Source organism: Varanus komodoensis, unplaced genomic scaffold, assembly GCF_004798865.1.
Source record: "Varanus komodoensis strain SLA01 unplaced genomic scaffold, ASM479886v1 scaffold32, whole genome shotgun sequence".
Classification (NCBI taxonomy): Eukaryota; Metazoa; Chordata; class Lepidosauria; order Squamata; family Varanidae; genus Varanus; species Varanus komodoensis.
The window spans coordinates 1,174,375-1,200,034 of record NW_025335798.1 but is presented as its reverse complement, the minus strand read 5'-3'; the positions used below and the strand labels follow the sequence as shown (position 1 = coordinate 1,200,034).

The window sequence follows — 25,660 nt, the reverse complement described above, 5'->3', positions numbered from 1 at the left end:
AATGATTGTTAAACAACCCAGGAATTGCAGGATAACATGCAAACCAGATCAGTGTATGTATCATGGGAGAAATGGTTCGTACAAGACAATGTTTGTCTTAATTTAAGTTGCAATGGGAAAGTCATTCTTTCAACCCCAAATGGTGGTATAAAAGAAAATAAAAAGCAACTACATAATGCTACAAAATTAAACAAACAAAAACTGAACAAAGGATGAAACAAACAGAATTAGCAAGCAACACCTTGAAAACCTAACTGAGGGCAGGGGGGGTTACCAAAACTGAAGACACCAAATGCTACCAGTATTTATCACCAATGCTCTGGTATCATGTAAATTACCCCTTTAAATTATTTATATGTTGTAGCAAAAATGACCCCTTCATGGATCACTGCCTTGCCGTGACGAAGAGGCTTGTATAGTGCAATGAAGCTATGAGCTATGCCGTGCAGGGGCACCCAAGACGGACAGCTCATAGCAGAGAGCTCTGACAAAAGGTGATCCACTGGAGAAGGAAATGGCAACCCACTCCAGTATCCTTGCCATGAAAACCCCATGGACAGTATCAACAGGCAGAGAGATATGACACATTTCACATGCTAGCAAAGTTATGCTCAAAATCCTACAAGCTAGGCTCCAGCAGTATGTGGACCGAGAACTACCAGAAGTACAGGCAGGGTTTCGAAGGGGGAGAGGAACTAGAGATCAAATTGCCAACATACGCTGGATCATGGAGAAAGCTAAGGAGTTCCAGAAAAACATCTACTTTTGCTTCATTGACTATGCTAAAGCCTTTGATTGTGTGGATCACATCAAATTGTGGCAAGTTCTTAAAGAGATGGGAGTAACAGGCCATCTTCTTTGTCTCTTGAGAAACCTATATGCAGGTCAGGAAGCAACAGTGAGAACTGGACATAGAACCACTGATTGGTTCAAAATTGAGAAAGGAGTTCAGCAAGGTTGTATACTGTCGCCCTGCCTATTTAACTTATATGCAGAACACATCATGAGAATGGCGGAGCTAGATGAATCACAGGTTGGAATTAAGATTGCTGGGAGAAATATCAACAACCTCAGATATGCAGAAGATACCACTCTAATGGCAGAAAGTGAAGAGGAACTAAAGAGCCTCTTGATGCAGGTGAAAGAGAGCGCAAAAGTTGGCTTGGAACTCAACATTAAGAAAACTAAGATCGTGGCTTCTGGTCCTATCACTTCCTGGCAAACAGATGGGCAAGAAATAGAGGTAGTGACCAATTTTATTTTCCTGGGCTCCATGATCACTGCAGATGGGGACTGCAGCCAAGAAATTAAAAGATGCTTGCTCCTGGGGAGGAAAGCTATGGCAAATCTAGACAGCATACTAAAAAGCAGAGACATCACCCTGCCAACAAAAGTGTGTATAGTCAAGGCTATGGTTTTCCCAGTTGCAATGTATGGCTGTGAAAGTTGGACCATAAGGAAGGCTGAGCGCCAAGGAATTGAGGCCTTTGAATTGTGGTGCTGGAGGAGACTCCTGTAAGTCCCTTGGACTGCAGGGAGATCAAACCAGTCAGTCTTAGAGGAGATCAACCCTGACTGCTCTTTAGAAGGACAGATCCTGAAGATGAAACTCAAATACTTTGGTCACCGAATGAGAAGGAAGGACTCAGTGGAGAAGAGCCTAATGCTGGGAACAATAGATGGCAAAAGAAGGGGACGGCAGAGGATTAGGTGGCTGGATGGAGTCACTGAAGCAGTCGGTGTGAGCTTAGGTGGACTCCTGGGAATGATGGAGGATAGGGGAGCCTGGAGGAATGTTGTCCATGGGGTCATGATGGGTCAGATGCAACTTCGCGACTAGCTTAGTAGAAATGACATAGCTACCCTCTTCTTTAACGTAAATTTCAAGAGAGCTTATATCATTTGAATATTAGGAAAAATTGAATCAATTAGGAGCTGTGATGGACTTCACTGTGCAAGAGGTCTTTATGCATTAGATGGGGATGTTCTAGCTCTGGGTTCCCTGCATTAGGGAAGGATTGAGATAGATGGTATACAAGTCCCCCTCTAAATCTCTCTATGGACGCAAGGGAATAGAGAAAGTATAATGGATAATACTAAAATTTGTTTGAGGCACTTTTTGACACATTTATAGAACAACTCATAAACTGTCAGTATCATTCCAGTATGTGTGTTGTCATGCAAGAGAACAGTCATTTGATGCTAGAAAACTGTTCAAAAATTACATCTTTTTCTTAAGGCTCATATTTTAAGATAGGGTCATCAATTCCTTCCCCCAGCAGCTGAATTCAACACTTCCAAGCTGCTTCCCTAAACAATGTGGAAGAAGAACTATCTGTATTCAAAAGGGCTTTGCCTTGTCAAAGACTGGTGACAGATGTTACAAATACCAAGCCCTTCCCCTTTTGCAGGTGTACCCTTTTCTTTTTTTAAACAATTCCGCCTGAGACTCACCTTCTTCCTCTCCAATACCATCTCCAGCTCAAGAGTATCCTGTTCCTCTTCTTCCTCTGCACTCTCCCCTGACTGCACCACACTACACAGGTCCTCCTGAGAAGGGTCTTCACCAATCTCTCGATTGCCTTCTAGGGGCTGATCAACAGCCACTTGTTCCACTGCCACATCTTCTTCCATTAATGGCTCCACCTCTTCCTTACAGATAACCTTCCGTCTCCAGCGCTCCTCTTCCTCCTTCACCACCTCAGGAAGTAATGGAGCCAGCAGTGATGCAGCCACTCCTTTTTTCTCTTCCTCATTGCTTGAAAGAGCCTGGATACCTTCATTCACTTCCTGTGAAGTAAATGAGATTTTCCTAAAATGTTAGCTTCCTAGAGAAAGTCATGGAGAATCCTCAGTGTTATGTTATATTGCTAAAAACTTCCAGAACACTTGAGGCTAATGAGTGATAAAGCCACACATTGGACACTGATGCAAAGCCTGCAAGTCACTGCATTCTGCATCACAAGGATAATACGCATTCCAGCTATCAGAAGATCCAGAATTTGCTCTGTGAGATCTCAGTGTGTCAGAGAGAATCATTCCCCTTGTTTTTTGCTATAGCAAGGATGGAATCTGCTGTGTGATATTTTGAAAGCTACAACTTCTCTTTGAAGAACACATTTCTAGTTCTAATTGTTATCCTGCAAAGCTTAGAAATGTGTGCCCAGTATTTACAAAGGTTCAAAAGACAAAAGCCTATGCTTAAGAGTTTCCAGTGACCCAGACATGAAACCTATGCGGAGAACAAAAGCTCTATTCATAACCCTAATGACTGATATACCTTTAAACAGGAAAGCCAGAGCCCTAGGAACTTATACATGCAAAGTACGTACTCCACCACTGGAACTACAGAATCCTGATCCCACCACCCACCTGTGGAGGACTCTTCTGAATTATGTAGGTGTAACAGCATGTAGCTACCATTTTGTTTTAAAACTGTGACAATATGATCTATGCTAAGATACTATAGCAGCAGCTCCTGTTTTATTTATTTATTTGGGATATTTCTAACCCATTCAATCACTGCATCTCTGGATGGCTTACAACAGATTCAATAAACAATATAAATATGATACATATGCCAAACAATAATAAAACTAAATAACCCACGACTGAAATAAAAGATAATTAAAATCTATTAAACATTAAAATATTGGGTGAATAAAAAGGTCTTCACCTGGCACCGAAAAGCATATAATGATGGTGCCAGGCAGACTGTTTTGCAATGCTTGTTATCCATTCTTGAATATTAAAAAAAGCAGATTCACATACATAGAAAAAAATATCCTCTAAAGCAAAGAAGAGTAGATGCTTTTTATTGAAACTGAGCAAAAAGAATAAATATGTGCTTTAAGCCAACCAAGCTGATACTAACCTTCTTTAACTCACGCTTCACAAGAGTTGTCCTACTTCTAACAGTGCTGGTGGCGGTGGTGGCACCTTTTCCTTGTGAGGTTATGTCTACAGCCATCTGGTAGTTTTCATTGGCTTCTGTTACCGAACTAACAGAAGAATGGGTTGAGTAAGGGAAGTTTCAAGGACAATGAATTCAGTCTCCAATTCAGTGTGATTTTTACCTGTGCTGGTAATGTTGGAGACCTTGAACTTGTGTTGCAAGATACTGGGGTAGTTCCCAAGTAACCTCATTAGTTTGAGTGTTCCAGTAATAATAACAGCCTGTGTTTTCATCCCAAACTTCCTGCCAGTCTCCCATCTCTACTCCCACTGCAGGAAAGAAAATGAGACTCCTTTTAGCAAGCTTCCTTCCTTACTGAGTATCCTTATATTTCTCCATGAAATTAGAAATAAAGGCTATTACTGCATTCTTCCTCATCACTCTCAAATTTTCCCCCAACCTGACATTGACCAGATGCCTTTAATAATTGTTGAATGCCATAAAATAGATTAGCTAATAAGGCTCTCAGTTTTCATGTTCACATTACAAACCACATATTCAGTTAAACAGAAAAGACATGAAAATTAACAGACTAACTACCCTTACTTTTCCAGCAGCATGTATTTAAATAAACTGCTATGCAGTAACACAAGCTAGCAAATGGAGCTCACCTCCTGCCAGTGAGCACTGAGTGTCATACTGCCACTCGGCCACCTGGTCCGTTCCATTTGCAGTTGCCAAAACCTGACTGGTGGCAGATTCCTTAGGTTCTGGGCGTGGAGGAGTTGGAGGTGGAGCACTGGTAGGAACAGTGGTATCAGCAGGCTGGGAAGGAGCTGTAATAGCATCGATTTCCTTTTAAAAGTAGAAATAAGATAAGTCATTATTTCACTCAAATAACAAAGGGCACAATCCTATCCAAGTTCAAATAGGAAAAAGGCCTACAACTCCCAACATGTCCCAGACAGCATTGCTGGGAATTGTAGGTCTTTCTTCTGAAAAGGATTTAATTATTGGAAAGCAACAAAAAAGGCTACTCAGCCTTAAAGGTTTTAACAGCTCTAAATCTTTTAAAACACCTCTCCAGCAGAGCATTTTATTCATTTCTTGTTAGCCCTTATTCCTGATATCTATTGGCATGAATTTTCTGAATGTTCTATTTCAGTTCAGAGCAGAGTTAATTACAAAACCAAAACAGAGATTCTACTAACCGCTAGGAAGTTGGCCAGGGTACTGTCAATGTCTGTTGAATTATTGCCATTTGCATCTGCGGACTGTGCTGGTTTCTCAGATATCTCACTGTCTTCTTCATCACTGTCTGCATAAGCACCAAGTAAACATAAGCCACCTAGAACAAAGGTCAACAAGATGATAGGTGCAGTCCATTGCAGCAACATGCTGTAATCACTGAGACTGAGTATTCAGTTATTGGATTATTTTTATTGGTATATAAATATCCTCAGACCAAACAAAATAACACATTGCCTATGACTGTCATTTATACTGTTGTACAAGAAATGCCTCAAAGGGATCCCATAGCTTTTATGGAGAAAGAGAAGCTTTTCTATCATCCTTGTATCCTGAAAACATCTTGCATTCCTTCACAGATCCTGTCTAAATGGCACAAATTTAGGGCACTATCAATTCTCATTCTATCATTCACAAAGACTAAATAATGGATCAGTTTAATAGCACAGACAAAGGGACTAAATATAAGTATGCAAACTGAAGACAAATGGAAAGCAATGCTGTTTCAGATTACAGCTTCACTTGATTGCCTCCATACCAAAAAAGAGAATAAAAACTTTTATCTTAAACATACTGCACCCATAAACAAGTGTTTATACTGTTATTTGGCTATTGCAAAAATTAAGTCAGAAAACTTATGTTTTGGAAAGGCTGGGATTGGAACTCCTAATACAAACTTTAGCTCATTGTGGGGGGAAAAGTTGCTGCTGCACTTTGCACTGGATTCTAGATCATTTTACTTTCCTCAGGAGAAAGTGCTGATATTCCCAAACAAATTTTGGGAGGTCACTTCTAACATTATTATGCTAAGAAAGCATAGTTCATTTATCCTGATTTTCAGAGTTTGCACAGAAACATCTGGCAAAGGAGTGGCAACCATGCAGTCCTGCAAATGACATATTTATAGTCAAACTGACCCAGAAAGGATGGGTTTTTTTCATATTAAAGACTGCAGTGATTTTTCTTGAGTTCAAAGCCTAGTATTTAACAACCTGTTATGTTTAAGCCCTGACTCCATTTCAACCTTGTACAAAATCATACAATAAGCCACAGTGAAAACACCCCTGATATTTCCCAGGTAAAACACAGGACAAAACATCTATTAATAAAAAATAATTAAAATATCACTCACACAAAAATGGTGGGTTTTGTTGCTATATGCCAATAGCTTGACCTCTGTAGCTACAGGTTACAGTAGTATTATAAGGGAAATTTGGCAAGGTGGTACCTGTTGGTTTGACAGCTACAGGCCCAACAGGCATATTAGCCTGTGGTGCGTTTGGGGTTGTCCTTGAAGCCTCTTCAGTCACTTCAAATTCATCTGGAAAAAAATCATAAGTAAAGAAGAAAACTTCAAAAGGATACTACAAGAGCTAAAGAAATGGAAACATGAATATGCACTTGCTTTAACTGGTGGGATGCAAGAGAACAGGAAAATACTGGGATAGTTTAATGGTGCCACAAAACTTCTGTTAGATATGTTTTATGACTATTTATTGCTGCATACTTTTACAAAACAACAAAAGAGAAGTAACATTGTTAATGTAGCTTCTGTCAAATATTTTCATAAAATGTAAATTCTAGAGAAAAGCTTCATATAAGAATATCTGGGATTCTAATTAAAGTCCCTAAAGTTAGGGACATCCCTGCATGTACTGTCTAGGTCACTCAAGAAAAGCTGAAGTTAAAGAACAAAAATATCTATTAAGCATATGACCAAACAGATTCACAAGGACAGGAAAGTGAGTTTCCTTTTTGTGTCTCACCAGCCTGTTCACTGATGAATGATCAATATCAACCAAATACCAAAATGTCTGAACTTAAAATGAGATACATTTTTCAATACTAATTTTTATTTCTTGTAAAGCATTACTGAATCGAACAGCATAAAAAGCCTGCTTTTATTTCATAGCTCTACAATTAAAGTTTGTGCATTTCAATTCATTAAGCTTTAAGCTTTAATTGAGCAATTTATCAATTAAATTATGCAGTCAATAAAACATTATATACAAAATGCAGTATTACAAAATCTAGAAGATTAATAGTATATAAAAATTAAGCCTTATGGTAGCATTACATAACAATAATTCCCATAAAACAGCACTTCCATAACGTATCAGCAATTATTTATAAAACAAGAAGATTCCTACCATAACAAAAGCAAAAGGAATCAATAATTTCAAAAAGACTACGACTGTGCATAAATAAGGTATAAATAAACTATCCTTGCTAAAGGATTAAAGACCAAACATCTAAGATATAATGTAAGAATATGTTTAGAACATATGCCCTAAACTAATTTGCTACAATTTTAAATTAGTTTTTGAATAGTAAAACTAACTCAATCACCCCCATATTTTCCCTATGTTAACTCTACCACTCATACCACATTACTTCTAACAGAATCATCTTACACAGTTCTGATAGTATCTAAGGAATTTTACAGAAGATAAGTTTATAGTGTAAAACATGTGGAGTTATTTTTCATTTACTGCATGGGATTCGAAGACTCTCCCTCATTTTCACAGCACTTTTACCCTGTACTTCATTGCTTGGAAATTCTTGCCCCAGTTAGAAATCCACTGCAATTCTAAGTGCTACAAAGAATTTAATTTCACAGTGTTCAATCTCTCCAGGATAATTCTTGTAATATTGTTAATAACTAGACATAAATTTCTTAAATTTCTTTTAAGATAATTAACAGATTAGACTAAGAGCTGTGCTCAGTGGTGTTCCACTGACATTGGGAAAAAAGAGTGGGTGGTGATTTTTGCTGATTTCCTTCTTGGCCCTCAATCCTTGAGACAGGAGGTAGGAGAACTTCAGAAAAGAGCATGGGAGGTAGCACTGAGGCTACAAGGGGAAGGAGGAATTGAAAGTGAAAACTGCCATCCCACCCACTTCCTGCACCAGGTAGATGAGTGTGACCTGGAAAAATATCCTCCATCTAATGGTAGTTGCCTGTGCAAAAAGAGTGAGAGAAATCTGTATTTAACCCAGTGTATTCAGTGGCTGTATTCTACTATAGCACAAACTCACTCCTCAGGTTCTATTTTTTAAAAAATCTGTCGAAGAGTCAACTTCATGTGTTTCCCCACTATTTCAGTAGCATTAAATTGTTGTATAGATGTACTCACTCTTTCATAATACACAACAGAGAATTCACTGACTGTTTTCCTCCCACCAAAAAAGCTAGAATACTAGGAAGGATACCTGGGTTGTTCTCTCCTTTCCTGCATTAGATAGGGATGGGTTATAACAACATCACCTCTACATGTAGGCTAGAATCTGCTAGAGCAAATGCAGTATCACAATGATACAAGAGTCTTTTCAATTGCAGTGCCACAACTATCAAATTTCCTTCTCAAGAAGGCCAGTCACAACTAGCCTTCTGAAAACCTGAAAAACTGACTCTTTAAGATTGCTTCTAAATACTGATATTGTATCATTTTATTACTCTTAAATGTTGTTTTTTATGATTTTAGTGTTGTACATTGTCTTATTTTTGCTGCCCTTTGAGATCTCCAAGACTAAAAATGTGGGGTATGAAATAAAGATAATAAATAAAATAAAAGCCAAGTTTACAAACATCTGAAAACCAGGCAAGATATAAATTAGTAAATAAATAAGACTGAAGACAGCCACAAGTAAGGGTCAATACAGCAGTTCTATGAAGTACACTGTGTTGGTACCAAGACTGCTCTGCAGACTAGAGTAAAATGAAAAAAAATCACATGTCAATATCTCCACCTGCCACTGTTGTGCACCAGAGCATGGGACTAGGTCATCCCGACTAAAATGACATTATTCCTGGCTAAGGTCATTTAGTGACTAAGCCTGAATGTTAAAAAAAAACAATGATCCAATAAAACAATAAATAATTACTTTGGGCTTTCTGTTCAGTGGGGTAATCTTATAAACACAGCTGCAGTGTGAGAGGGATAGGAGGGAGAGAACTTTATTATGCTCACATTCTTTTCTATAATGTATACAGTTTAAGACCAATCACACTAAACAGTAAAGGGGTCGTGTGCAATTTGAAAGATTTACAGTAAGACCCTATATTAATTTAGCTACAAGCTAAATTATTTCCAATCACATTTCCTCTTAAATTTTTTGAGGATTTTTTAACATTCAACCTAGTCTTCGCTAGAAGTTAGGACAGAATCCTTACGGGTATGCTGAGAGATGTAGGGCTTATTTCTCTAAACCTGCATAGGATTGCATCCTGAGGCACATCACCAAGAACAAGGGCGGACAGAACGAATGGAGCGAACTTAAGTTTGAAACCTTGACAGGCTCACTCAAAGTCTCGGAACAAGTTATGATTACCTAGCCGCGAGTTTCCCACTTGCAAAGTGGGAATAGTAATGACCCACCTCCCCGAAATCAGTCGGGCAGAACGAGATAAAAAGCAACTAGCGGCTACTGGAAACGCCTCATAAGACTGCAACGATTAAGTTGTCACCGTATGAGCACACACTGCTGCGCGGAAGGAGGCAAAGCCTGGACACACCCCTGTACAACTCTCGGCCTCCAGAACGGCCCCCAAACCGCCTTCCACCCCATCTCCTGGCCTGGGGCCCAAGGCTGTGGGGAAAGGCCACGGAGAGCGCCACTCTATCCTCCAGCGGGGCGCCAAAGGGGAAAACTACAGGCGCGCAGCCCCTAGGCCGCGCGGCCTGCCTGTGCCCTCACCCGCTTCCGATGCCGAGTCCCCATCGCCCGGTGCCGCTTCTTCCCGGCCCCCGCGAGGCCCCGGCGGTGAAAGCTGCAAGATAGGCCGCCGACCCACCGGCGCCGCTCTCGACTTCTTCCCCATCCAGGCCAGCCTTGTCTCCGAGCCGACACACAGAAGACGAATGAAGGCGAAGCGAGCGGCGCCTGGGCCTGCCAGCGGAGGGCGGGGCAGGGACGCAAGGGCAGCCGGGATGGCGGGGCGGGGCCTGCGCCAGGGCTGCGCGGCCCGGCGCGACTCCTGGCGGGCGGGCGGGCTCGCCTCGGTTCCGCTTTGGCGCTCGCTGGGGGCAGGCCGACCTGTGAATGTTAGTTTACTCTCCGTTGACGGCTTGGTATTCTCAGTTTGTCAGCATAAATCAATAAATGAAAGTAAGCGCCTTTCCATACAAAGCAGGAAAGTAGGATAGCAAAACAATGCATGACCGACAGCGTTATTTATCGTATTTATATCCTGATTCTTGAGGTCAGGTGGCATGGATGATTCTTCCACAACGTTTTATCGTCACAATCAATTCTATGAAGTAGGAGAGTGGCTGGGAGAACGTCATCGACGGTATGAGGGGTGGAAGTGGATTTGGATCTTGACCTTACCGGTCTGAAACTTACCTATTGGCATTATTTGTCCCTGATTACAGAATCTCGGGCCGGAAAACTACTTCAGGAGTGAAACCCATGTTGACAGCTTTCCATAAATACACAGATTAGATCAGTCAAAATCTAATGTAAAAGATTAGGCTAGATATTTATCGCCAATATTTTTATATAGAAAGCATATTTAGGAGAAGTAAAGCCATTGCAATCCTTGCATTCAGCTGTCATTGAAAATCATTAGACACCTACCTCAGTGGGAAACTTGCTATGGAATCATTCAGACAAGTGATTTTTCAAGGCAAAATTTAAAAATAACATCTAAGAGCCAATTTAAATTTTTCTGCAATTATGTACCATAATCACAAATTTCTAATGCCTTCACTAAATTCAGCTTGAAAAAAAAAAGAACACGGAGGAATTAAATGTGCATTTTCTTGCCTTTTTCAATAGCCGGTAACAAGAGAAAAGCCCCAGCTGATAAGGGAATTTACCTGCAACTATGACTGGTGTATGTCATCATTGTAAAAGTTGCCAGGTCTCACCTTTTGTGAATCTGTACAATCTTGAATCTCATTCATTACTGGGGGGGCAGTATATGGGTGTGTGCGCATACATGCACTTTGGAGAAAGAGCTTAACACTGTTCCTATATAGACTTCCATTTGGGCACAGCAGTTACTTTTCAGCTACAAGAACTAGGACATTCATTATCTCCTTAGACTATTCTTCAGACTTCTAAAATATCTAAAGAAAAATACAATTTTTCTCACAGGTCATAACACAATAAAACTAGAGCAAACCTTTATTTTTCTTGCTATCGCCAGCTGTATCTAGAAGTTGCATTTTCATCTGCCACATGCTAATACAGAAATTTGTGACTTGTCCTTTTGATATTCTTGCTTACAACTCCTGAGTACTACCCAGTGGTGAAGAATGGTGGGGGTTGTAGACTAAAAGATCTGTGGAGGCCTGTAAGATGCACATTCCAGCACTAGAGTGTACTTATATCAGTGGTGGAGAGCTTGATATGCTGCTCTGCAATCCAACTAAGGCTGTTGCCTGCACTGATGAACTTAATTCCCATTTAAATCATATATTCATTTTTATTTTAGCACTTATAGTCCACTTTCCATTTAACATATGCTGAATTACTATTGGATTATTGTAAGTTTTTGGGAAGTGTTTTACACGAAGCCAGAACTATTGTTTTTTCTTTTTTAAACTAAATGCATATTGCTACATAGAATATATCAGTTTTTGATAGGGTGTGAAGAAGTAATACTGTTGGCTGTTAATGTATATAGATGTACATCAGTATGATGTATACCAAGAAGGAATGTATATGCACACCCTCTGAATACAGAATTAAGCTGGAGTTCACCTAGCTGTAATTCAAGGTTGTGTTACATTGTTTACTACTAATCGTTAGGATCATTACTTGTGCAGCTATATGCAATCACATGCATAAACTAGCAACATCTGGATTTCAAATAAGATATGGTTGTAGTGACAATTGATATAGGCTATATCATAGCCCTGAAATAATATTTTTCCTTAGCAATGCTTCAGGAGCTTATAGACACAGATTTATAAAATATTTTCTCATTGCATTCTACCAACTCTTACAGTAATTTGGTGAAATATACCAATTTTACATGCCTCACTTTAACTCTCTCCCATGGGGAAATTTTAGGTCCATGGATTACTGAATGTACCAGTGGTAGCGAACCTATGGCACATGTGCCACAGCAGGCACGCAGAGCCCTGTCGGCATGCGAGCCAGGTTGCACCAGCATCGTCCCAGCAGCCAAGCATTGGATAACAGCACACACAGGGGCCATGCGCATGCTCAGAAAGGAGTAGTGGTGCCAGGTGATGATGTCACGAGCTGAGACACATTAGCTGCAGCAACTCTTAGCTTTGGCATGGCCGCTCAGTGTGCTGCCAAGTATATATATATATTTGCTTGGACTGGCTGTTTTCAGGTTTTATTGTAGAATTGGCACTTTGTGATGAATATGTGGGTTTTGGGTTGCAGTTTGGGCACTCATTCTCTAAAAGGTTCACCCTCACTGGAATATACTGTTTTCCCTGGGAGACTGACATGGGCACACACCTGGGCCCTAATTTCTGAAAATGGCCTCTTAGAAAAACTTAGAAATGATTATATGGGCTACTAGCAGAACTGTAAGCATCAGAGGTCCTACAGCAACCTTACAATTCACTGTCAATTTGAAGCTGGTGAGATGAGTAGTACTGAAAGCAAAGGTGGTGATAGACTGAGATGTTAACTCTTATCAGCTCCCTGTTAAGTCATTCAGTACTGAGGCCTGCTTCAAGCATCTATTACTTAAGGCAAAATCCTATGGAGTTGAGTGTAATCCATGGATTTGGAGGCTCATGCTCATTCATTGCAGAGTGGTTGGAGCAGCACAAGTGATCTTTACCTTCATGTTCCTCCAGATCTTCATTTTCACGGGAGTTATTTCTAATTTTCTGCTGGTGCCGTTTTAGAGGGGAAGGGAAGGAGGCTGGAGCAACGATAAGTTAGCTCAGGCCCTAGCTGCTCCAGAATCTTTCCCTTCTTGCCCCACTACAAGGTTGCTTTTTTGATCTCAGAAAATAGCTGGTGGGTTTTTTCTGCACTAGCTGGAAGGCAGCAAGGGGAGGGGGTATTGGATCTGCAATTCCCAGCTCTGAAAATATCCTATGGCCCTCCAGATATAGGTAAAAGATGATCAGTATAGAAATATATTATCACTTTTTAAGGTGATTAAAGGAAATTAAACTAAATTATCTAAAATCATGTCTTACTTTAGGGACTTTCAACAGTTTATCATGCAACAAACTCACAATGCTTCCTAAACATCATGCAGCTGATGCTTAGATAATGCATTTTTCTAACACTCCAAACAATGTTCTGTAAGGAAAAAAATTGTCAAAAATAACAGAAGCGGCACTGTGTCCACAATTTGACATTGCTTCAGTCAATTTTTCACTGGAAGAACATTGTCAGTACTGACAGGCATAGATTCTTCCAAGAACTGGTAAACAACTTACCATTTTCTATTAACTTACAGTCACAGGATAGGGTGATAATTGCTGGCTGAGATGGTATTAGAGGAGGCCTGCCTGGTGCAAAATTATCATTTTTTTTGGTGCCAAGTAAAGACTGCCCTCTACTGCCATACATTCACTAGTACTTAATAGCATATTAAAACATTTGTTAGCTGGTATATTATTGAATTTTTAAATTTAAATTAAGTTTCATATATTGAAATTCTATGTGGTACTTTGTAGTTTTGGTGTTCATGGACTGTGAGTTGCTTAGTGAGCTCTGACTATTGAGTGGCATAGAAATAATTATTTTTTTTATTTCATTTTGCCATGGAAACATCAGATCACACTTACTTGTTCCCTTCAAAATAGCCATTCCCTTCCCATAAATTATGTACAATTTCAAGCTATTTTGTCTTTAAAAAATGAGCTGGGGCTCTAACAAAGCTTTCATTTTATTAAAGGTAATTCAAAAACTTTTACAATAAATAAGACCACTGTTAGCGCCCATATATAATACAGTACAAGGATGATAATACAAAACAATTCAGTAGAAAGATGGTAGGAACATGCAATATACATTTTTCATTACCAGAAATCACTGCGATCCAACTCAGCAGACTTTGTTGAAGCTTAAATTAACTCAGTGTCCCCAATATATTAAAAAAAAGTCTATCATCCCCTGCTAGGGAATGCTTTGAATCATTATGAAAAAATAGAATTTGTAATAATAGCACCACCAGTAGTGCATAGGGCTCCCTATAACCCCAGCCAACCCATGCAAAGCAAATGCTTCACATATACTTCATGCAAGTTATGCTCAGTTTCTATAGTTCTCTCTTCAAGGGCCACTAGGCACAAGGTGATTAAGTGAGGTCACCAATCAAGGTTGTTTTGCTAGTTTCGACGATACAGAAGATCCTGAGTTGCCTTATTAACCTGTTTTTGGTAGACTTCTAATTTGTCATGAACCTTCTGGTATAGCTGAAAAAGGAAAGTATCACAATCATTTTCTTCTGTAGGCATTTCTCAGGAAATAACTGCACTTTTTTTTAACATTTATATTCCATTTTTAGTCATCATTGGTTCCCAAAGTGGCATACAAACATTAATTCCTCATACAATATATTGCAAGATTCATGGTCAAATGGTGTGGGTGTCTCTTTAATCCCTCAGCATTTGATGACATAGGTCAGGTTCCAAGGTTTTCCCTCCAGTGGAAGGCAGGAAGCTGAAGGAGCTACAGATGGGCTTGAGGGTTGTCTGATGATTAATATAAAAGTTCTATAAACTTCCTCCTTTGTGGTAAGATAAGTATCTCTAATACATCAGTTTTTATGACAACATTCTGCCTCACAGCAAGAGGCTTACATATGTGCTAGGTTTTGCTGGAGAATAGTCTTTATTTTCCTGAGCTGGTTCTTATCTTTATTTTTCAGGAGGCTTAGTGAGAGCATGGGTTGTTAGTATTTCAAGATGTTGTAAAGACAGCTGTGATCAAATTATAGGTGAAAGTATTTTCCCATACTTCACTTTTACCTGTTTGTTATGGATATCTCCAAATTCATCCTAAGCTGACAGATAATAGCTGCATGGGTTGATTTTGGCTTATTAAACCAAAAAATAGATAGGTCATAATATGCGTAAGCTAGGCATACAGCTGCTTTGCCACAATCTATGATTAAATCATGATGTCTCTAATTACCTATCATTTCTAATTTCATTCAAATGGAGAAAATGAGTCACCAACTTCAAAACAAAACAACTTCAAGCTATAGTTTAATATCCAGGCTTGTACTGAAGCTGGTAACCACTGTTTCCCTGTTTCAATTAACAGGAAAACTAGAGTTAATTAGAAACTTCCTTGGTTTCATTATGGTTCACACAAAAGGAGGAGCAATGAGGCTTCATGAACAAGAGTTAAAGGTTCTTGCATATCCCATTTTAATAAGCCAAGAAATGAGAATTATCCTCCTAACTTTCATTTACTGGTGACTTCTAGTAAAGACAAATTTGAGTTAAACAAGCCAATTCTGCTTTTCATTGACACTGTAGATATACTTGCCATTGTGTTATGGTGATTAGCTGTATTTTCTCCCAGTGCCTGAAGAAGCTGGTCAATTGCAGAATACGGAAGCCAAACTATTGGTGTTGTAGCTGATAATGGGAACTAAAAAGAAGATTAAACCTTTACTAGCACCAGATGGAAAAAATAAACATTTCAAGTTTGCAATGTGAGTAATCTATGTCTACATGCAAACATATATTTTGCCAACTGAAAAATATGCACCATAATTCAGCTAAAGTTTCGAAGGGCTTTGATTCTGAACTGAAATAGAAAAATTTGCCATCAATGTTCTGTATTAGAAAGAATAAAGGAAATTTATATTCCCACCTTTCCATTGTGATTGAAGTGATCAGGGTAGCTTAGTTATTCTTTCTATTGATTTTACATTTCAGAGCCAGTTAGAAAAATAAAGTTTCAGTGGTATGCAACAATAGCATCACAATATATTTTAAATAATACAGCAACATACATCTGAAAACACAACATCCAGAATCAGGAACCTGGGGGTATTAAAAATACAAATCAAATGAATTAAAACAGTTAAAACAGATACAACAAACAGTTTGAAAACAAGGGATCAATCCATGAAACTGGGCAGGCCAAATACTTTCCTAAAGAGAAAGGGCTAAATGACAGAAGATCAGGGAGAAAGAGAACTAAAAAAATCTGAGGCCTAGAGTCCCATATGCTATTTGTAGCCACAGAGAAGGCCTTCTTCCACATCCCAATCAGCTCCATTTCCAACACCAGTGGGACACTGAGAAGACCCAACCCTGTAAGATATCAAAGAGCATGCAGGCTCATGCTGGAGGAGGAGGATTAGTTACTAACATGAGCTCAAGAAATTTAGGGTTTTAAATGTAGTAACCAACACATGGAATTGCACCTGCAGGCTAAGTTCAAGCCATTGCAACTCATATAACAGGTAATTCGTGTCCCCACAAGATGAACATCCACTAAAACCTGCTCCAGTTGCAATCTGGGCTAGCTGAAGTTCCCAAGCACTCTTCATATGTAGAGCACATTGCTGTGATCAATTATGGATTTAAACTAAAGTGTCAAGTCCTATATTCTTAAACTGCCACTTGGGTCAAGGAATAGTTCCAGACAGTGAATCTTATTTTAATAAGGGAGTGCTCCTTCTATCTAAGACAGGCTATTCTCCAAATCCATTTTTCCAAATTCATTTGGATTACGCTTCTATTTAAGCATATCTCAAAATTAAAATTAAGTCTTGGATTTTGGTTTTAAGGTAGCCATTAGGCAGGAGGAAATTGGGTTTTTAAAAGTTTCATTTTGATCCAGTCAGAATTTAACCTTTTATATAAAAAAAAAGCCTGAAGTTTTTTTTTAGGGTTACAAATTATTTTTTAAAATGGAAAAAAGAGATGGAATATCATCATATAAAAACTAAAGAAACAGCCACTGTACCTCAATACCAAAGTAATCATGTCCTTTCCCAAGTAAGGCATCCACATACTCCAACACCAAATCCGCAGCTTCTTCCAAGAGGTCATAGTTCAAATAAAGGCGAAGAAGTTCAGCAGCATCTACCTCCTATACAGAAATAATAAAGCTCAGCACACAATGACTTGTATTGTGTCACAAAAATATTCTTCATATAGTCAAGTAGCCTGATGAATGACAAGTAGACCCCACTGCTAGTGAGATTTTCATGAACCCAACACAAGGCACCAAGCTGGTTCATGCATAGTAAGTAACCACCATAAAGGAATATCTCCATGGATCTCATTATGACACCAACCACCATTTCAAAAAATTCAAACTGTGTCATCACAAGCAAACCTGAAGTTGGGTGATTAAAAACTCATCCACAACTGTAAAACAGGACACAAGTTTGTTAACCAGTAGTCCATTTTGAATGTTCAAAGTGCAAAGCAGCAAGCCATGTGGGGAACTTCATCTGTGGTGGCTTGCAGTGTTGTGCAAACTAGGTCTCAATAAGCATAAATAAGTACTTTCAAAGAAGATAGCAAACTTGCTTCCAATTGCTACCTTCTCAAACTTTTGTGGGTTATTTCCTTTATTGGGCAAATGCTACAAACAAATGAACCAACTTGGTTATTGGGACTGAAGCAAATTTGAATCAGGCTACAAAGAAAATCTGAAACCTGTTTAATACATAATGTATGCAGAAAGCTGGTAACAAAGGGTCAGTTTTGTGTATTGATCCTCCTTCAATTTCAACTTATTTTTGCATGGATTTATATATTTACTTTGTAACTGTTGATAAGCCAGTTAGGCAAGGGCACTCCATGAGACAGCAACTTGTTGATTACACAACGATGGTATGGGCTATTCTGGGACTTGTATCTGCCCAGGTAGGAAGATAAGAGACGCCATGCTTCATCTGTTGCACTGTAATAGAATTGGAATAGCCTTTACTATTTACCAGTTACATATACAGACAAAAGCATATATGTTTCAGGCTGGCAGTGAAAATTTCTCCTCCCACAGTTTATGGATGATGCACAGAACTGGTTGAAACAAGATTTTGATGTATTACCTTTGATGTAAGGTAATACATCGAAGGTTTTATAATGTATTATATGTAAGGTAATACATCGAAGGTTTGTTACATTTTAGAAGAATTATATACGTATCTCTGTGATGATTTATCATATGATTTCCTTTGGAGGGGTGGCAGGCAAAGCATACAGCATTACCTGGTCTCCTTCGTGGTGATGACAGATGAAAACTGATTTGCAGCTAGCCAGTCCCATGCTTCTGTCAAAGCTGCTTCCCCTCCAAACTGGAGTTTAACACATCTGCAACACATATAACATATATAAAAGTAGTAAAACGCTAAACTTATTCTAAACAAAATCAATGAATTCTTTCCTTCCACGAAATGATACATGGGGTTATTTCATCATGAGCTTGGCTGGGCTGTGATGACAAAGACCACTTGAATAGATATTTAAACACAGGTCATAAGAACATAAGATGAACCATGCTGGATCAGAGCAAAGGACCATCTAGACCAGCACTGTGTTCCCACAGTGGTCAGCCAAGACGCCTATAAAAAGTCCGTAAGAGCAATAGCACCTTTCCGTTCATTTTCCCTTCCAGCAGCTGGTATTGAAAGTCATTTTTCACACCTAACATTTAATCCTACAATTCCCCTTTGTTTGAGCACTAGAATAGCAGTTCCCATCATTTCTAAAGTCTTGTAACTACTTTTGGAGTTTTGAGGAACTGCCATCACTTCATGCCTCTGCCCCCAAGTCAATTATCTTTCAACATTCTCCCAGTTGCTCTCCTGGCCCAGGTAGTGTTTTTGCATACACAGATACACACACATTTCTCCTTGAGGTCTGGGTAAAAGGCAGATCTAGTAGCAATCAATTTGGATGCTCTTCAATTTGCTTTCCTATAGCAGTCATCCCAACCACCCCATCAAATTCAGTTGGCATTGATATCTCTAGACCACACCGTAAAAGTAACAGATGCAATGTTAGTCAGTACTGTTATGACACAAACACACTAATCCAAGGCACAGATGCGCATAATTTTTTACATGGGATGCGATAAAAAATTGATAGAAATGTTTTAAGAAATCCCTGTAAAAATCATGTAGATTTATGTTTTTCTGCTATAGTGGCACTGAAAAGCACCAAATCCATGGTTTTCACAGTTCAGTCTATAAAAACAAAGCTCCCAGTAAAAGTAAACCTACAGGCTGTTGGGCGGTATAAAAATGTAATAAATAAGCCCATTTAAAAATATTTGATTTATACCCATTTCCCTACCAAGTAAAAGGACACTCAAAGAGATTCCATAGTATTTCATAATCCTTATCAGTGCTCAGATCTGCTAACTAACATAACTCATAACCTTAAGTCAACGGTTTAGAAATTATTTAAAGAAGACCATATAAATTTCAGATGAAAAAGTATGCAGTTTCAAATCTAATTTAAAGAAAATATTTGTCAAAACATCAACAAATCTTTTTGGGATTTCACCACTCGTGTGTGTGAATAATACGAATAATGTGTTACATACTTGAAAGTAAGTCCCTCAAACACAGGTTTTAAGGATAGCTTGTAGGTTTGGCAGAGGGAAATTGCAGTATCGAACAGGCCAGCCTGCACCAACAGGGCAACCAACTCCTTGGGAGATGAGTTTCCTGGAGAAATGACAAGCAGGATAACATTTCAGAATAGGTGTGCTCCCATTAACATTGCAAGTACACACGTATTGATAAAACCTATCTCAATTTCAACAGTAATAATTTAGACTGGGGTTCAGGACTTCAACCCAAGGACCAAATTCAGCCTGCCTGAAGTCTCTTCAAGGTTCCCTGCACAGCCAGGGTCCCTTGCTCTGGCCTTGTCCCCTTTCCTGACTGCCAAAAATTAAATGATTTCCCAAATTCTGTGCATTTCTCCCTATTCTAAAATACTGAAATGCCACCGAAGGCTCACTAGCAATACTAGTCACTAGCAATAAGATCTTTAGTATTTTGGTCCCACGCTTTTTGCCACACGTAACAGCAACATATAGTCTAAGAAAAATAACCAGAAGAGCTCATTTCCTGTGTATTACAATACCACACATACAGAGTATAAGTTGCTCACTGAGATACAAAGGCAATCAAGTAGAAAGAATATAAATGCCGCCCCCTGAGATCTGCGGGAGAGGCCCTTCTCCGGGAGCCCTCCATGAAGGATATTAGGAGGGTGAGTACTCGGAGGAGGGCTTTCTCTGTGGTGGTGCCCAATCTATGGAATGTGCTCTCCAGAGAGGTCCACCTGGTGCCGTCGTTATTTGTTTTTCAGCGCCAGGCGAAGACCTTTTTATTCAAACATTATTTTAATTGTTAATACTATTTATTTATTTATTTATTTTATTCTTGACCAGGTTGACTCAAATTGTATTGTTTTTATATTGTGTTTATTTTTGTGAGCCGCCCTGAGGCTTCGGCGAATGGGGCGGCATAGAAGCCTCCTAAATAAATAAATAAATTCCAACATTACCTGTAATAGCAGTTGTTGATGGATCATGCTGTGCCAAAGTTAGTCGTATGCGAGCCAACATGCATTCTTTTTCCAAATCCTGTAGCTCCAAGATTTCAATTTGACTTCCTGCTGTAATGTACCAAATAAAATGTATACAGTCAAATTCAAGTCTTTTGAGACTTTAGTGCATAACAGACAATATAGAGATTCAATTTAGCACTCACATGATAAATATGTAGTATACTAGTTCTGTTTTAGTCTCAAAATTTCATAAATGTTTCCTGATATTAGAGACTTTCCCAGTCAATCCCCAAAGCTAGTTTAAAGTCAAACTGAAGTAATTATTTCCCATTAGAACAAGATTCTTTAACTTGTTTTGGTATTATAGATTGGTCTCCTTCTTACTCTCTTAACAATTCAAAAACAACATTTTTAACATGACAAACTTAAGAGCTCCCATCACTTTTCTCCTCATAATACTACAGTAATGGGGAAAGCTGCAATTTTCAGAGTTTTCCTTTGTGCACTACTCTTAACAATAAAAGAGTATGCTCAATTTGACAATTTTATGTCCTTTTGGACCCTTGGGAGCCAAAAACCATTAAAGCTATTAAATCTTCCGGGCAACAGGCAATGAGCAGGCATAGCACCCATAATGTGTGATGCACAGAAACCACGATGAAGAACAAGGTGGATGACAAACTGGTGCACCAAATTCATATCAATGGGATGTACCATCTTGCTAGCATAAGCATGCATGAACACAGAAAAAGTAAACATGTGAATGAAAGATGGGTGCACAGGAAGGAGCATAACACATGGTAAATGCACTGCAATTATGAAGTCACAAAAACATATGTCCTAGAAAGCCTGCATGTCAGGTGTAACTTAAGCTGATCAGAATTAAACAGAATTTAATTAGGAAGTTATATGCATCACTCTGAAAACGCAGAATTGCAAACCACTTACTTGGGGCGGCAGCAGACTCTCCATCATAACTGCGCTTTGGGGATGCTCCTGGACGTTCATACTAGTATGAAAGAATAAACACTTTCAGAATTGTGCGCACTTTCTCCCAAGGTATTTTAAGTGGCATCCTCAATCTGTCAAACCGTACTTCAGCCCCATTCTGCTTCTAGTAATTAGAACTACAGAGACAATTTTAGACATGTGGCCAGTATCTGGTGAGGGTCTCAAAAGCTGCAGCAGTCATTGGGAAAGCATCGGCTATATCAACAGTTCCTTCCCATTTTCCCCACAACCCTGCTATTCCTCCTCATCAGCCCACCTATTCAAGCTTCCTTCTCCTGCTCCATACTTTTGCCACTACTGGATTATGCTGAAAACCAGGAAAATGGAAGTTGAATAAAGCATGCAGAATAGATAAGCACATTTGCTTCCACTATTACACTTATTCTGCAGATTAATATTATTTGGCTAATGTACCAAATAAATTTATACAGTCAATTTCAAGGTAACAGTGGTCCTCACCTTTAAAGAAAAAATGAATTTATACTCAAGCTATAGATACTCATTTTTCTCTTCTGCATCCTTGGATGCTAGAACAGAATACCACTTACTTACCTACTTACTTATTTAAACATTTTTATGCCGCCCCATTCGCCGAAGCCTCGGGGCGGCTCACATAGCCTCGGGGCAGCTCACACTACAACAATTTCTATTCCAATTTAGAAAGTGTAAATGTTTCTTACACATTTATGACAATGGCACTTAGCAAAAAGGCATAGCCATACAAGTATTTTGAGGCTGGAGTTTAGGATGGAAACCACCCATTCAGCTAGCAGAAACATAAGATAATTTTTACATTAAATTGTTCCCTTCGTCAGGTAAACAGAATCTTTTCTTGGTTTTTTCCTCTGTTTTAAATCCTTTACTTAACTGTGCCTTACTGTGCTTGCAAGTGCATTTTAATTGTATTTTATCCTTCTAATTGTTGTGAACCACCCAGAGAGCTTTAGCAATTAGTAGTAATAATGAATAGAAAATAATAAAAATAAATAGAAATGTAATAATAATCGTCAGGTAGCCCAAGATAATATTACTCTGAGTATTTCCAATCTCTTATCTACTTGCCTGTCTCCAACCAAATTCTGATTTTAGACATATGATTATATGCTTCTTCTTCTAGCTATTCATTATTAAATTTCTAGTGCAAAGAGTTTCAGCAGAAGCCACAGTGGAAAGGGGTGTTGATACCTTAAAATCAACAGGAACCCAGCAAGTGGGGCCTTAACGAAAGAGAGACTGCTGGTAAATGAGACTGAATTCTTGAAAAGTGGAAATACAATACCACTGCACCAGAAGCTGGTTGTACAATCCACGCATATTCTGGGCGAATCAGCCGCAAACAATTAATTGCTGCAAGGTAACAGTTTCCTTGCTTCTGCAGGCCAGGGAGGGTGCGGACTTCTCTACCAAGGCGCATTCCATATTCAAACATCACTGTTCCAGCTGGAGAAGGCAACAAACAAGACATCAGAACAGGTTCTCCACTGCCTCCCACCACTGAAATTGGCCAGCTTCACAGCAGAATAAACTATGGTAGGAAAGAAGAGTAGAAGCAATTTGCATACTACAATTTGAGACTAGCAGGCAAAAAAAAGTAAGCAGTAGAGAAAGTAAAATGTGTAAACCTTCAAAACTTCACATTAAGACAGGAGATATAATGCAAGAGTTAACTGAACAGAGAAAACTAAGTGGGTATCCAAAGGTGTACAGCAATGCTATAAAAATGTAACTGTCCTAACTTCCTGCAGAGAAAGTTGGGACTTGCAATTTAATTGAGATGCTTAGGATCATGTACATAATTTTCAGCATCCCTCACTAGAACAAGAATTTGGAGGTTTTCTAGGAAAGATGGAACTGCCAGCAAACCACTTTAATACTGATTAATGTTGGTATTAAGATAAATAATATCTTCAACACATAAAACCAACATATGGCGATATGAGCATAGATGCCTATGTTTCATCTGCATTCTTTGGAAACATGCATTGATGCTTGAAGTAGGCAGAGTGGATTTCACTTGCAAAGGGGTTTTCAAATTAACTTGAGGGGCACATGATTTAGGTTACTTCCTATAACCAGGAGTCATAGGTTACTTCCTCCCGCATGAAAATACGCTACCTAAATCAAAATGTGCCCAAGTTATTGCAGAAATACAAATAACTGATAAATACCAAATGAAAAATGGAAGACAAAAGGAATAATGTTTTTATCAAGAACTGAAAAGAAAAAAGCAGACACATAGGAGGTATAATCCAAATAAATACAGACATGTAACCAAACATCAGAATGAAGAAGCGTCAACATCAGGAAAGGTGATATTCTAATCATTCTAAGACAGTTGAGGGGAATCATTCAGTGTATTCAAATTTTTCTTCAAAAAGTATTGATTCACATTAATGCATAACACAATTGAACCCAAAGCTTAAACACTATCTTCTCTCCTCAGGCTCATTAGTTACTTTCTGGTTCACAACAAACTGGGTGCTTTGATCTGAACTGGCACACAGACTTGCTCTCCAAACCAGAACAGCAAACCATTTTCAAACTGTGACTTGTGATCCTAACTTGGTGTACCAATATAATCCATGGTTTGCCAAATCAGGTGTATCTGTTTTCCACAGACCAGGAAATAGCTAATGTTATTTAGGGAAGCAGAGAGGAACAGCCAAAGAAGGTGAATGAACCCAAGCATTTACTCATGTATTTACTACCCAGTTAAACTGTCCAAACTTCACTAGAAAGTGTACAAATTAAAGTAGCAATAAAAAGAAAGCATTTAGATAAAAACAGCACACAATAAAACTAACTCTAAAACCAACAGAGATAAAACTGTGTGATTTCAAAGCAAATCTTAGAATGCCTGAGATAAAGAGAAATTCTCCTGGTGTCAAAAAGACCATAATGTAGATGCCAGATGAGTCCCACCAGGGAGGGCATTTCATAGACATGGTGTCACCACTGAAAGGGCCTTCTCATTTACTGACAGGCCGTAGCTTGGTATTACAGCTGAACCAGCCCACTGAGTCCTATGCTATCAAGGGCTGGGAAGGGGTGAGGGGAATTGAGGAAACAAGGCCATCACTGAGTTGTGAAAAAAGGGTTGCTTCAATACCACGCACTATGGATGCTTCATAGTCCAAAACTCCACAATGGAGGGTGTCAAAATCTCAGAAGCATTTGAGGTGCTCCCTTCAGTTTTGCACTCTCATTCAATTCACCACGTAGATTCTGTAACTACGTAGTGCTAATCCAGTATTTTTCAAGAAAAAGGGAGTGCAGGGATGGGCACTTTCAGTGAAGAACAAGTGAGTGGGAAAGCAGCTAACTCGCCTATGTCTGTCAATTCTCCCCTGTAAACTTGCCTTCACTTGTTTTCCATCACCACCTCTGGGTTCAGCAAATTTTCATCTGCTAAATGCCACATGGACCAACATTCAAACAGCTGAGTCAATTCCTCTTCATATGATCTGTCATACCTTTCCGGTAGTTATGGCGATAAACGTGGAAAGCATATAGCAGTTCATAGTAATTGTGTGTCATCAGATCTACTGCTCGAGCACGATATTCAATTATTCCCACAACCTGTAACACAGACAGCAGTTAAACATCACTGGAGAGTTCCTCATGCCCCTTTCCCTGCTCCTGACAAGAGTAAGCTATTTACCTCATTATGGAGATTCACATATGGAAACTCTACAAGGTCCTGCAATTGGGAGCGTTCACAGAGAACGACCACCAACTGTCTCAAACAGTCCAGCTGCCTAGGAGAGAAAAGACACAATGAAAATTTCAAGCACTGACAGAAACTGAGTGGTTTGTAAAACAAATTCATCTTATAATTGAATAAATCGTAAGCAGGAAGATTCCATATAATTTGTACTACAGTAAATAAGCTATTGGTTAGCAGTACAATCCATGAAAAATTTGCATGACGAAACAACCTGGACCAAGATTACTCTCTCTGCACTTTATAGCATGAGAAACCAATTTACTTTCCCCCAAAATATTGATTCTCATTATCACCTAACGGTGTAGAACCTTTAAGGATTTG

At 39.0% G+C, this 25,660-nt stretch overlaps 2 protein-coding genes across 6 annotated transcripts in view; both read right to left on the bottom strand.

Moving 5' to 3' along the window:
* Positions 1-15,654, bottom strand: part of FNBP4 (formin binding protein 4) — a 28,265-nt gene extending 12,611 nt beyond the window's left edge. Inside the window, exons 1-7 of one of the 3 annotated variants that reach the window (XM_044438253.1) lie at positions 15,596-15,654; positions 6,372-6,464; positions 5,107-5,243; positions 4,567-4,750; positions 4,077-4,224; positions 3,875-4,001; positions 2,455-2,790 (exon numbers count right to left, since the gene is read on the bottom strand). In XM_044438253.1, coding sequence (XP_044294188.1) covers positions 2,455-2,790; positions 3,875-4,001; positions 4,077-4,224; positions 4,567-4,750; positions 5,107-5,243; positions 6,372-6,405 — 966 coding nt within the window. In that variant the 5' untranslated portion in view covers positions 6,406-6,464; positions 15,596-15,654. Of the gene's footprint in view, positions 1-2,454; positions 2,791-3,874; positions 4,002-4,076; positions 4,225-4,566; positions 4,751-5,106; positions 5,244-6,371; positions 6,465-9,841; positions 10,044-15,595 lie in introns of those variants that run through there. The other 2 variants (XM_044438252.1, XM_044438251.1) reach the window with 2 other exon arrangements.
* NUP160 (nucleoporin 160) overlaps positions 13,968-25,660 on the bottom strand; it is a 36,227-nt gene continuing 24,534 nt past the window's right edge. Inside the window, exons 26-36 of one of the 3 annotated variants that reach the window (XM_044438247.1) lie at positions 25,274-25,370; positions 25,086-25,191; positions 22,892-23,052; positions 21,550-21,610; positions 20,599-20,709; positions 19,625-19,748; positions 18,286-18,387; positions 17,836-17,977; positions 17,030-17,155; positions 15,596-15,700; positions 13,968-14,514 (exon numbers count right to left, since the gene is read on the bottom strand). In XM_044438247.1, the coding sequence (XP_044294182.1) occupies positions 14,428-14,514; positions 15,596-15,700; positions 17,030-17,155; positions 17,836-17,977; positions 18,286-18,387; positions 19,625-19,748; positions 20,599-20,709; positions 21,550-21,610; positions 22,892-23,052; positions 25,086-25,191; positions 25,274-25,370 (1,222 nt within the window). In that variant the 3' untranslated portion in view covers positions 13,968-14,427. Of the gene's footprint in view, positions 14,515-15,595; positions 15,701-15,842; positions 16,099-17,029; positions 17,156-17,835; positions 17,978-18,285; positions 18,388-19,624; positions 19,749-20,598; positions 20,710-21,549; positions 21,611-22,797; positions 23,053-25,085; positions 25,192-25,273; positions 25,371-25,660 lie in introns of those variants that run through there. The other 2 variants (XM_044438248.1, XM_044438249.1) reach the window with 2 other exon arrangements.